Source organism: Eretmochelys imbricata, chromosome 3 (genome assembly GCF_965152235.1).
Source record: "Eretmochelys imbricata isolate rEreImb1 chromosome 3, rEreImb1.hap1, whole genome shotgun sequence".
Taxonomy (NCBI): domain Eukaryota; kingdom Metazoa; phylum Chordata; order Testudines; family Cheloniidae; genus Eretmochelys; species Eretmochelys imbricata.
In genome coordinates, this window is record NC_135574.1 from 65,121,621 (window position 1) to 65,135,444 (window position 13,824).

General features: G+C 41.1%; 1 protein-coding gene across 1 annotated transcript in view; it reads right to left on the bottom strand.

Moving 5' to 3' along the window:
• ME1 (malic enzyme 1) overlaps positions 1-7,750 on the bottom strand; it is a 292,439-nt gene extending 284,689 nt beyond the window's left edge. The window contains exon 1 of the mRNA XM_077811631.1: positions 7,620-7,750. Coding sequence (XP_077667757.1) covers positions 7,620-7,750 — 131 coding nt within the window. The remainder of the gene's footprint in view (positions 1-7,619) is intronic.
• Positions 7,751-13,824: the final 6,074 nt, after the last annotated feature.

Sequence of the window (13,824 nt, forward strand, 5' to 3'; positions counted from 1 at the left end):
CTCAAACCACTTTGCTCCGAATCATCACTATTTGGACATACACTGATGCTAGCCATGACTGCAGCTTTCTGAGCTGCAGCCTAAAATGCTGAACTACAGAGTTACATGCTACCAGGCGACCCAGGAGAATGAGGTAGTTTCGTACTGACAGCTTGGTAGCCTTCAGTCACAGTACTAGGTCCCATAAAGTTTCGAACGTGGCTTGTAATAGAAAGGCTACTCCTGGGAGAGTTCTACGCCACTGCACATGTAGACTTTGCACAAAAATTAATGTTGTGCACTCAAAATTTCCTTTTTCTCCCACAAAAATGGGCTGCAGAGCTGCTGGTCGCCACTAGGGGCCACCGCTGAACAGGGCAAAGCCCAGCTCGCAAACACAAGGCACTGCGGGTGAGGTGGGATGGATATGAGGAGCTGGAGTTCCTGGCAGCTGCAGTTCCTCACATGTCCTGAAGGAAGGAGGCAGTGTGATGGAAACCCCACACAAGCCCAGGACCCAGCATCAGACTGTTTCTCCCTCTGGATCCCTGGGGGTTAGGAGGTGCAGGTGTCTGGTCTGGGGGAGGCCCCGTGGCTATGCTCTGGGGGATAAGGGGTGCATGTGAGTGTCTGGGTGGGGGGCTCTGCAGCTGGGCAATGGGGGTAGGGGTGCAAGTTTCTGGGCTGTGGGGAACTCCGCAGCTGGGCTCTGGGGGGATGCAGGTGTCTGGCTGGGGGATGCCCCATAGCTGGGCCCTGGGGGGTAAGGGGTGGGAGTGTGGCTCGGGGACACCCCATAGCTGGGCTCTGGGGCGTAGTGGGAGCGGGTGTCTGGCCCCCCATCATAACCATACAGCTAAGGGTAGCATATAATTCCTCCTTAGCTGTAAGGGTTTAAGAAGCTCAAATAACCTGGTTGGCACCTGACCAAAAGGACCAATGGGAAAAGAAGATACTTTCAAATCTTGGGGGAGGAGGGGAAGGCTTTGTTGTGTCTGTTCTCTTGGGAAGCAGAGAAGCATCAGGTCAGAAAACTCCTTCTCCTATAAATCATCCTAAAAGTCTCTCATATTACAAAAATTGTAAGTAAAAGCCAGGCAAGGCGTGTTCAATTATCTTTTGTTCTGCTTGTGAATGTTTCCTTTGCTGGAGGGAGGTTTATTCCTCTATTTTGTAACTTTGAAACTAAGCCTAGAGGAAGTTCTGCTGTGTTTTTGAATCTTTTATTACCTGTAGAGTTATTTTCCATCCTGATTTTACAGAGGTGATTTTTATCTTTTTTTTTTTTAAATAAAATCCTTCTTTTAAAGAACCTGACTGATTTCTCTATTGTCCTAGGACCCAGAAGTTTGGGTCTGTGATCACTTTGTAACCAATTGGTTAGGATATCATTCTCAAGCCTCCCCAGGAAAGGGGGTGTAAGGGCTTGGGGGGAGATTTTGGGGGAATAGGAACTCCAAGGGGTCCTTTCCCTGATTCTTTGTTAAATCACTTGGTGGTGGTAGAGTACCCTCCAAGGGCAAAGAATTTGTGCCTTGGGGACGTTTTAACCTAAGCTGGTAGAAATAAGCTTAGGGGGTCTTTCATGCAGGTCCCCACATCTGTACCCTAGAGTTCAGAGTGGGGAGAGAACTCTGACACTCCCGCTGCTCGGCTCTGGGGGGCAGGGGGCAGAGAAACAGGGGTTTCTTTAGTTCTCTATTACAAGGGAAAAAAATTTATGTCTCTATTTTTACAGACAGCTGCTGACAGGTATTTTGAAATAAATTACCAAAATAATTGAAACTGGTGTGATTATATAATATTATTTTGACAAATAAAATATGCAGAATTTTAAAATATTGTGCACAGAATTTTTAATTTTTTGGTGCAGAATTCCCCCCCAGGAGTAAAAGACCTGCACCTTCATGGAGTCTAAGACTTCCCCAATGAACTTTATTGCCTGTACCAGTTTCAGGTTTGATTTCAAATACGCAAAAAATGAATAATGAGAATTTTTTATAATAGCTACTACAGCAGGTTTAACATTTTCTAAAATGAACATGAAACCACACCTACATAGAATATTACCAATGCCATGCACTATTTACCCTTCATTAGCTTTTAAAGTGTTGACAGAATTTTTGGACAAGTAAACAAATTTGGAAAAAATCTAATATTTCAAAGTCTAAAAATAAAGTTGCTGTCACAATTTTGTTTTTATCTATTGCTCTGAAACTGCCCAACTAAAGCAGAGATCAAATGTCATGAACCACATCGAGAAAAGATAAAAGTTTGGGCTTCACTGTAGCCAATCCTAATTGGCATGGAGATAAAGTATATTCTGAACTGACTAAAGTCAGCTCTGTTGAAACTATAGTTGCAATCTTCATATTCATAATTAGTAAATGCAGAAATGTCTGGCAAAATGGCCGCAATAGACATCTTTATGTTATCTTAGCATATATTTAAAGTAATTTTCTTATGTTAAAGATAAAAAGAAACTGTTTCCTTTGCAGGTTTGCATTACCATAAAAAAAAAAATCAGTTCAGTTCATTCTGGAGTAGCTGTTTCCATGCAACTTGACTCCTATACTAGGCATGTACATGTTAGTTATGATTAGGTAACTGAAAAGTAGTTTATTGTGTAGGAATAAAAATAATACAAGGGAAAGTATGAAAATCTATAAAAGAATACAGAGGACGTGTTTATCTTCTTCATGTCTTTAAAACACTTAAAATGAAATAAAGCAGGGCTTTGGAGCAGAGCCCAGAGCTGGAGTGCGGAGCAGCTCCGGAGCAGTGGAGCTGCAGGTTTTTGCCTGGAGCTGGAGCAGAGCCGGAGCACAGCTCCAAAGACCTGAAATAAAGACAGCCGTATAATATGGAACAGACATAGGGAAATATTGGTGATGCAATAGCTAAGAAATTAATCACAAGAAAAAGAAAGGGCAAGAACACAAGTAAAATAGTAGATTATTTTTCCCACTTGATTATCCACGTAGGAAATAACACACAGCCATATTCACCAGTAATACGAAAGGACACAAACCCACTGAGTGGAAAGATGGGGGCAAAAAAGTTATTGGTAAGGAATAAGGATAAGAAGTGGAATTTTGCAAGTTAAGAAAAACCCAGAAACCCTGCACTGCAATGAAGTTATACATTCAAATTTATAAAATGGGACCTTTTTTTTCAAATTATAGTGTCCCTGGATTGTTTCCCAATTTTCCCTCATAACAGAGAGATGAAAACTCCAACCCACCCTGCACTTTGCTATTCCAGGCTCACATCTTCAACTTGAGAGAGAAGGTGGATGAGGTAATATCTTTTATTGGACCAACTTCTGTTGTTGAAAGAGACAAGCTTTCAAGCAACACAGACTCTTCTTCAGGTTTCCTAGGACCAACACTGCTAAAACACCACCACAATCAACAATGAAAGTCATAAACTTGAGGCAGTAGTCTACCCTCCAAGCTCTCTGGGTTTCCCAAGACTATTTCCCCCTATTCCAACCAAGTAAAACAAGTATTTGCTTCTCTCTTTTGTGCTCTCTGGAAAACAGAGAAAGTAAAGCTGTTAAACAGAATCAAACAGAACAGTTTCCAGATAAGCATAGACTTGAAGCAAAAATCAACCAATACTGAAATTATCACTGTTATCTCTATGAGAAGCTTCTCTTCAGACATGGATCCACTCCCAGTTCCTGCTATTACCTTGCACTTCCACTTATGTACTCCAAATTAGCTTTCTGGGAGACTAATGTGCTTCAGCTGTTTAACAGTCTTGCTGATTAATCATTGCCATAGAACTCTGTCCTGCAATCCTTAAGTTTTCAAAGCTGTTTTCTCTCTTGCACACTCTGGAACCTCAAATGTGTAACATCCCATATCAGACAGAGCTTCTGGTCTATATCTTCAGGAGTGACTAAAAGATACTTTAATTACTGTATCATGTGCAAAAATTCTATCATTCTTTAAATTCAGTAGTGCCTTCAATGCTTCGAAATCAACACCAATAAAAATGTTCCATGCTTCAAAATTATGATCCCGGCAGGAAAAAGGATCACTTTCTTCCAAAGAATTAATAGTATGTATTTGTGGTTAAGAGGGAGAGGAGAGAAGTAAAATTAAATGAGGCTCTGTTAGCTCCTAATTTTTTTTATTAAAATTGAAGGAACTAGTTGTTGTAGGGATAGATTATGCATATTTCAGTTCTTCTCTCTTCAGAATCTCCCCCACATCCAGCCCCTGTCCCAGGGCTGGCCAAAGATGTTTTGTTGCCCAGAGTAGAAAACATTTGCAGCATCCCTCCTGAACAGCTGAGCAAAAGATCACCTGGGAGCAGAAGCGAGTTGAGTTGGCATCTTCAGAGATTCGTGATCAGGGAAACTGCCCTTATCACCCATCTCCTAAGGTTGGTCCTGCCCAATCCTTCCGCAGGAGAACCACGCCTATTTAGCCTCATAGGGTATGTCTACAGACTGCAATTAAATTCTGCAGCTAATCCATGTCAGCTGACTCAGGCTTGTGGGGCTCAATCTGCAGGGCAGCAGGCCCAAGACCCACAAGCCTAAATCAGCTGAAATGGGCCAGCCACCGTTGTTTAATTTGCAGTGTAGACATACCCGTAGGAGCCAACAAGGGATGGATTTGTCCCTAAAGGGAACATTTTCTTTTTAATTTGTCTCATGACTTTATGATATTTCATACTGTTTAGGTTTTTTTAAGGTGAAAATCCATTTTGGATTCCATTTACCATAGTTAAAGATACGATTCTGTCACATAGGTCATGGATTCCGTGACCTTCCATGACTCCATGACTTCTTCTGGGGCAGGGCTGGAGCAGCTGTCAGCCCCAGGGCCGCCAGAGCAGCAGCCCCAGAGCTGAAGTAGCAGTCACGGTTAGGTCAGCCCCACTGGGGCTGGTGCAGGGCTGGAGCAGCAGCCAGCCGCCGGGCCCACCGGAGCAGTTGGCTGGCGGTCGGCAGGTGGGCCTGCAGAGCAGCATCCAGGGTTAGGTCAGAGCCACTGGGACTAGAGCAGCAGTAGCGCTGAGGCAGCTACCAGAAGTCAGGCTCCGGCAATGCTCTGATTGTTAGTGACCCTCCCACAGAGTATTTTTATTAAAAATCAGGAACAGGTTGTGGGCTTCCATTAATTATTCTTTATTGCCCACGACCTGTACCTGACTTCTAGTAAAAATACCTGTGACAGAATCTTAATCTTAACCATCGTTCTGGATAACAGTCCTTCCTTAGACCATTTAGTCAGGAGAATTGATATGCATCAGGTGCTTGGGACAGTGCAACAAATGTCCATCTTGGGGGGTAGGGGGGTTTCTTCCTCTAAAAATGCCACATATAGTATATGGTGACTTTCGAAACACTGTGATGAGCCAATGTCTTCTTTTTTACATTTTAATTAGAAACCTGAAAGTACAGTAGTACAAACTAGACCCCAACCTTGCAACATCTTTCTCGTGGGCAGGTTATTGTGTGCGTGCAAAGGGTTCCCTCCATGCACAATATATTGCAGGACTGGGCTTTAGAAAATAAATTTTATTTTAACATAAAAACAGATTGTGACTAAGTTAAAATGTGATCAAACAAGATTTAAATGATTAAAATATTAATACTTTGCACATCCATAACACCCCCTATCTAAAGATCTCAAAATAATTTACCAAATTACTACTGATAGTGAGCTCAGATTTTATGTATATAAAATATAAATGGGTAATATAGTGAAAATTAAAGAGTCACTGATAACACAATCATTTTAAAAACAATTCAATTTTATTAAATATTTTCTATATTTCTCATTAGTTATATTTTATCATTCGGAACATTTGTCCTCAAAACTGAACTTTAATTCAGATAGGTTCATTTGTTCCTGCTACTTCTTCCCTGGCTTGTTATTGCGAAAATAATTTTGATGTAAAAAAATTAAATATTACTATTTCAGTTGAGAAAAAAGGCAGTGAATATTAGTAACCAGTTGTTTTTATAAAAACTGCTCTAGTAACAATGTATGCTGCTTGTTAATGTAATGTTTTTCATCCATCTTTAAGCATCAGAAGCTTTTTAAGGTCTTCAGTTACAAAACAGAATAAATATAATATTAGAACATGTTTCAGAGTAACAGCCGTGTTAGTCTCTATTCGCAAAAAGAAAAGGAGTACTTGTGGCACCTTAGAGACTAACCAATTTATTTGAGCATGAGCTTTCGTGAGCTACAGCTCACTTCATCGGATGCATACTGTGCAAACTGCAGCAGACATTATATACACAGAGATCATGAAACAATACCTCCTCCCACCCCACTGTCCTGCTGGTAATAGCTTATCTAAAGTGATCATCAAGTTCGGCCATTTCCAGCACAAATCCAGGTTTTCTCACCCTCCGCTCCCCACCACCCCAAACTCATTCTCCTGCTGGTAATAGCCCATCCAAAGTGACAACTCTCTTCACAATGTGCATGATAATCAAGGTGGGCCATTTCCTGCACAAATCCAGGTTCTCTCACTCCTTCATCCCCCTCCAAAAACCACACACACAAACTCACTCTCCTGCTGGTAATAGCTCATCCAAAGTGACCACTCTCCCTACAATGTGCATGGTAATCAAGGTGGGCCATGTCCAGCACAAATCCAGGCTTTCTCACCCCCCCCCCCTTTTTCCTAAGTTCCTGGGTTAGTGGTTCTGTTAACTTATCCTTGCAACAAAGCCCGTTGCCAACTGTGCCCACATACCTATTCAGGAGACACCATCACAGGGCCTAATAACATCAGCCACACTATCAGAGGCTCGTTCACCTGCACATCCACCAATGTGATATATGCCATCATGTGCCAGCAATGCCCCTCTGCCATTTACATTGGTCAAACTGGACAGTCTCTACGTAAAAGAATAAATGGACACAAATTTTACCCCCCCCCCAGACGTTCTAGTTAAACTTGGATTTAAACTTGGAGAGTGGTCAGTTTGGATGAGCTATTGCCAGCAGGAGAGTGAGTGTGTGTGTGTGTGTCCCCGGAAAAAAAGGGGGGGGTGAGAAAGCCTGGATTTGTGCTGGACATGGCCCACCTTGATTACCATGCACATTGTAGGAAAAGTGGTCACTTTGGATGAGCTATTACCAGCAGGAGAGTGAGTTTGTGTGTGTGGTTTTTGGAGGGGGATGAAGGGGTGAGAGAACCTGGATTTGTGCAGGAAATGGCCTACCTTGATTATCATGCACATTGTGAAGAGAGTTGTCACTTTGGATGGGCTATTACCAGCAGGAGAGTGAGTTTGTGGGGGGGGGGGGGCGGAGGGTGAGAAAACCTGGATTTGTGCTGGAAATGATGATCACTTTAGATAAGCTATTACCAGCAGGACAGTGGGGTGGGAGGAGGTATTGTTTCATGATCTCTGTGTGTATATAATGTCCGCTGCAGTTTCCACGGTATGCATCCGATGAAGTGAGCTGTAGCTCACGAAAGCTCATGCTCAAATAAATTGGTTAGTCTCTAAGGTGCCACAAGTACTCCTTTTCTTTTTATTAGAACATGGTTATTCATCAACATCTGCAACATTTCCCCTGAAACAGGTGACAGAGAAGTGAAAGAACGGAACAACAACTTGGGAAAAATGATAAGGTTCTTTAGCAGTACTTTACCTGTCTAGGTCAGATGTTTGTCTTTCAAAATTCACAAGAATCCTTAAAACCTGGACATCTTGACTGAGAAAGCAAGGAGGCAATAGTCCATGAATATTCAACTGTTGTCTCTCTTCCAAAGTAAAAGCCATGCCCTGTGTAAGAAGTGTATGACATTACCGTCAGGATAATTCTACAATGGAAAAAGAGCATGTATTTTTCACTATCAAAATATCCCATTAACTGAAGGGAAACCTCCCCCAAAAACCAACAAAAACCACAATGCTATCTATTTATAATAGGTATTTTGAAAGCACCATCACTCTATTATCCAGGCTTTAACTCAACTCAATGCAAACTTTGTGCCAAACTTTTAAAAGTTCAAGAGATCATGACATGACAATATTACAACATCTCCACCTCAGCATCAGTAAGTCATGGTCTTCCAGTACTGAAATATTTTTCCTAGTAACTCCTCTAAGAAATAACTGAGCAGGTGTCAGTTACCTCAAAAGGTAGAGCAGTGAACAACCCAAATTCCTCCACACACTCTTATTTAACATGAAGATTTGAGAATATTTTCATTTTGTCTATTAGTGTAAACAATTATGTTTTCTAATATTTAGAAATCTTTCAAGATCTCTAATGAAAATAACTGCTGAAAATTCACATAAACAATGCAGTGGCTGCAATACAACACACCTGCTTCTCTATCAATTTATGTACATAGGACCTGACCCAAAGCCCATTGAAGTCAATGGAAAAATACCCATAGTGACGTCAATGGACTTTGGATCAAATCCATTATTTTTATCCTACTGAATACTTAGTTATACTAAAAATAAATGAAAAAGTATTTTAAAGGGTCACTGGATTTCTTAAGGGCATCCAGAAAAGTAGTTTAAATTAAATGAAATTATTTAATATATTCTGTGTAGACTGGATGAGCATGCAGACTATTAAATGAAGATTCCTATTAGTTTGACCATAATGTTCTTTAAGTAGCAGGCTTTCAGTACAGTTTGCATTTAAGCATTTCTATTATTTTGATTGTAAGTAAGTTAAAATTTTGCAACAGCAACAAATTGTTAAGTAACACTGAATATCATTAAGTATCTTACTTAGTAAGAGCAGACAGGTGCTTTTCTAGTCTGCCAAGAATTTCTGCCCAAACAGTACACAATGGAAATTAAATACTAGAAGTGATAATACATTACAGTATGCCTTCTTTCCCTACTTTTTGTTTGTATGATTTGTCTCAAGAACCTGAAAACTATGTAAAATACTGCTAATGTATTTCATGACCACCTGTGTAAGTCTTTCTAACAAGTTACATTTTTGCAAAACCCATGTTTTCTTTTTCCCTCAATTGTGACTGGATTCATATGGGGCAACAGATCTGCTGTTTCTCCTGTAGGACAGACACACAAGGCATCCACTCTTCTGGATTACAATAATTATTTTATTTATGTCTGCACAGGCAAATTGATGGTCAGAACAGAAAAAGGTTTGAATTGCCTTTTTGTGCAACAGCAGATGATTCCAGGCGACATAATGATGTGACCACCAGGAGTAATTTCTAAAAACACTTTGTTTCCACTAGACAAATTTAACATACAGTATTCACTGGGTGAAAGGGTGACAAAATGGCAGATGAAATTCAATGTTGATACGTGCAAAGTAATGCACTTTGGGAAAACCAATCCCATCAATACATACAAAATGCTGGGGTCTAAATTTGCTGTTACTACTCAAGAAAGATATTGGAGTCATCATCGACAGTTCCCTAAAAATATCCATTCAAGGTGCAGTAGCAGCCAAAAAAGCTAACTGAACGTTAACAAACATTATGAAAGGGATAGATAATTAGACAGAAAATATCATAATGCCATTATGTAAAATCCTGCTATGCCCATACCTTGAATACTGCATGCAGTTCTGATCATCTCCTCTCAAAAAAGATATGTTAGAATTGGACAAAGTGCAGAGAAGGGCAATAAACATGACTGGGATACGGAACAGCTTACATACGAGGAAAGATTAAAATGATTGGCACTATCCATCTTAGAAAAGAGATGACCAAATGGGGATATAATAGATGTCTATAAAATCATGAATCGTGTAGAGAAAGAGAAGAGGGAAATGTTATTTACATTTCATATAAACACAGGAACTAGGGGGCTCCCAATGAAATTAAGAGACAGCATTTAAAACAAACAAAAGGAAACACTTCTTCACACAATGCAGACAGCCTGTGAAACTCGTTGTCATGGGATGTTGTGAAGGCCAAAAGTACAAATGGGTTTAAAAAAGAATTAGATAAGTTCATGGAGGGTAGAGCCAAGATGGTCAGGGAGGCAACCCCATGCTTCATGTGTCCCAAAACCTCCAACTGCCAGAAGATCATACAGGACGACAGGGGATGGATCACTCAAAATTGCCCTGTACTGTTCATTCCCCCTGAAGCATCTGGCATTGGCCACTATCAGAGACAGGATATTGGTCTAGATGGACTATTGTTCTGACTCAGTATTGCTGTTCTTACGTACTGTTTTATGGATGTGTGAAAGGCACTGGCAGTGTTACCTAAAGGTCAGGCCAGGGTGTGGCAGGTTGTCTTCCTCCTGGGATGTCCGCTTTCTCACTATGATCCACCGTGTGAAGGTCTGTCCTTTTTAGCAACTCAGCCCTTCAGCAGGGTCACATATTCAAGGCCACCCCTTTTGGGGTATACATGAAGAGTCCAATGATGTGAAAAATTTTCACAAGTCAGCAATGGCTTCAGGGCTTTCCCCCTTGCATTGAGATCTTAGAGTCTGGACCCTTGCACCTTCAGGATCTTACCCAATTAGCTTACGTGCCAAGGGATGGAATTCTGTCTTTGTCACTCCTTAGGGGTTTGAAGGACCCACCCTCTTCACAAGACTCTGATCCAGGATCCAATGGTAGAAAGCTAAGACCTGCACCTTGAGGTACTACATAGCTGCCTCCCTGGATCACTTCCTACCTGTGTCTCCTGTTTCCGCAGGGAAAAATAAACAACTGAACACAAAATGACTGTCTCTGACCTTCAGAAGTCACCAGTCCCAACTTTGCAGGTCAGGTCAGTATCTCCAAGCCTCAGACAGCAGGAGCTCCTGAGGTACTCCTTCCCAAGCACTCAGAGCACAGGTTTACTGCCTCCCTCTGAGCTGTTCTACTTCCCTTTTTAAGCTCCAACTCCAGCTTGTGCAGACTTTGCAGGTGCAGCAGATCAGGGCCATCTGTGCCCAGAGCTGCTCCTTAACCCCTTCTTCTCCCTTGTGGAATTTGTATACCCCATCACAGGCTGCCTAACAGATACGTGTGCTGATGTTGTTCCCCCAAATAACAAAATATAATGTATTTCTATCTTGGCTACATGAATATAGCATCTTTTACTCCTGTGCATTTCTGTTTATGCCAAACAAATTTAAGTCCATTAAAGTCATCTGTATAAAAGATAAAGTGATCATTGATGATTCTTTTTATATTAACTACATGAAAAATAATACTATTCTACACCTTGTTATACTTAACTCAAACTATACTTAAGAACAACAAGAAAAAATATAGCAATGCTAACAGCTTGTGAGATCTAGATCTGTTCAATAAGTGGGGACGCAATCTGTGTACCTCCTTTATATAATAATAGCAGAAATCTAGGCCCCTATAAAGTCAATGGGAATTTTGCCATTGACATCAATGGAGCCAGGATTTCATCCAGGGTTTCTCTGCATGCACAGAAGTACACAGCGCCTCTTATGGCTTGAAGCTAGAGGTGCTGAGTGCCCTCAACACCCACAGAAATCTGTAAACGTTGTAGCAGACTTACTGAAATCAATGGGAGTTGAGGTTCCAAAGCTTCTCTGGCCCTTAGTTTCCATTTGTTTTTATTGGTTCAAAAATGATACATTTTCAACAGAAAAGTCCAAAGGTGGGAATCTGTGGAACTTCACAGCATCAAAAATGGTTCTGTTGATGGAATATCTGTGTTGGCACAATGCATTTGAAGACCACTTATTCCTTGCATTCATCCCTTCTCCTCTTGCTCAAATTAAACTAGCCACAGTTTAAAAAAAGAAAAAGAAAAGATGTGCAGATTCAAAAGTATTACTGTAATTGCTATTAATACAGGAAAGATTTGCCTTCTTACTGGAAAGCATACTTTCATTTAAAACATTAAAAAATAGAAAAGTTCACACCACATGTTGCAAAGTGCCTTCTTAACAAATGCTTTATCTCAGAGGTAGCACACTTTCCATATATTGTTACAGTTCTTGTGGTAAGTGTTAATTTCTTTTGGACACAAGTACAGAGAGACATAAAACCCATCCACAGTATGTGGACAGCTGAGTACAGTATGGCTGGTTTTACACATGCTTAATCTACACACCCTCCTTTTCTTTGGCACAGGTTTTCATGAATATGGGAATTTCACATCATGGAACTTTTCATTCCGTTTCTCTCTTAGATTGTTAAGTAACCATATAGACGCATAAGAAATGAAGAGATAGAGATCCATTTAAACATTACATAAAAAGGCTTAACGGATCAGAAAAATCACTTTTCTAGGTAAGAAATGTGTGCCATTTCCTATATTTATGATGTATATAGTACGGTTAGAGCTAATTTTTTGTGGTTGAACCCCTGTTTCACTTCCCTAGCACTCTGACCAACTCTTCATTCTAAACTTTTCCCAACTCTAATTTTTTCCATGGTTATCAGTGCTGTTTCATGGATCATCCAGCAGAGAGTGGTCCCGATCCAGACTGGCTCTCATACTACATTATCTCCTTGATCTCTCATGACAGTTGCCTGCCCCTCCCACAGAATAAGCAGGACTCTCAAGATCATTCCTGACACATACATGCATCATTACATGTCATTTCTCACGTACAGTTTTATATATCAATCCTGTATTGCAAGTACTACAACGTAAGGGGAATTTCAGACAACATAATCTAACATTTGTGTGACAATAAACAAGAGGGTGCAACTACAGTACCTTACATCTTCTTCTCTTATCAATAATTACTCCTGGGGGAATTCCCCGCAGATTTTTTGGCGCCCCCACAGAAAAATAGGGGAGCCAAGAAATCTGTGGGGAACACACGCCACTTCCCCAGCAGCCTGAGTGCATCTGCCAGGAGCAGCCGGCATCAGAGAGCAGATTACCACAGGGGGGAGGAAGGAGGCTGGGCGTGCATGCATTCGTGAAGAGATATTAAGGGTGTGAGGCTGTGCGCCTGCAAATGAGTGAGAGACTCACTCTGTCCCTCTCATTCCCTGTTGCTGCAGCCTGGACTTGGAGGCATAGGGCTGTGTGAAGCAGGCTCTGTCCCTGAGGCAGAGAAGAAATGTAACAACTAAGCAGGCAGGCTGCTAATGTTCCCATTGTTAGTTAATTGTTCCCATTCTTAATCAATTAAGGCTCCTTAATCTTGCCAAACTGGTGTAAAGGAGCCTTCTTGTAAATCAGTGCTACTCAAAGTGGTGGTCCACGGACCGCTGCCGGTCCGTGAGCCATCGGTTGCCGGTCTGCGCGCACAATGGAAAAAAAAAATTACCGGTCCCCCATATCAGATAGCTTGAGAAGCACTGTTGTAAATGACAGTAACGGAATCCTCAGCTAGGAAGGTCTATGTGCTTTCTCATTTTTTCTCCTGTTCCAGAGAGGCACAATGGGATTAGATTACAGCTCATGGTGTAAAAAATAAAAACTCAAATTTTTGCTTGGAGAACCATACTTTTTGTTGGTTCATTTACATGTATGTGGTGCATTAACTTGCTACACAATTTTGGCAGAATCAAGTAAAATCTCAATTTCTGATAACGCTAATCCATCAGAGAATCGTGGGACTGGAAGGGACCTCAAGAGGTCATCTAGTCCAGTCCTCTGCACTCATGGCAGGACTAAGTATTATCTAGACCACCCCTGACAGGTATTTGTTCAACCTTCTCTTAAAAATCTGCAATGATGGAGACCCCACAAACTCACTAAGCAATTTATTTCAGTGCTTAACCATCCTGACAATTAGGAAATTTTTCCTAAAATCCAGCCTAAACTGCCCTTGCTGCAATTAAGGCCAGTGCTCTTGCCCTATCCTTAGAGGTTAACGAGAATATTTTTTCACCCTCCTCCTTGTAACAACCTTTTATATACCTGAAATCTGTTATGTCCCCTCTCAGTCTTCTCCTCTCCAGA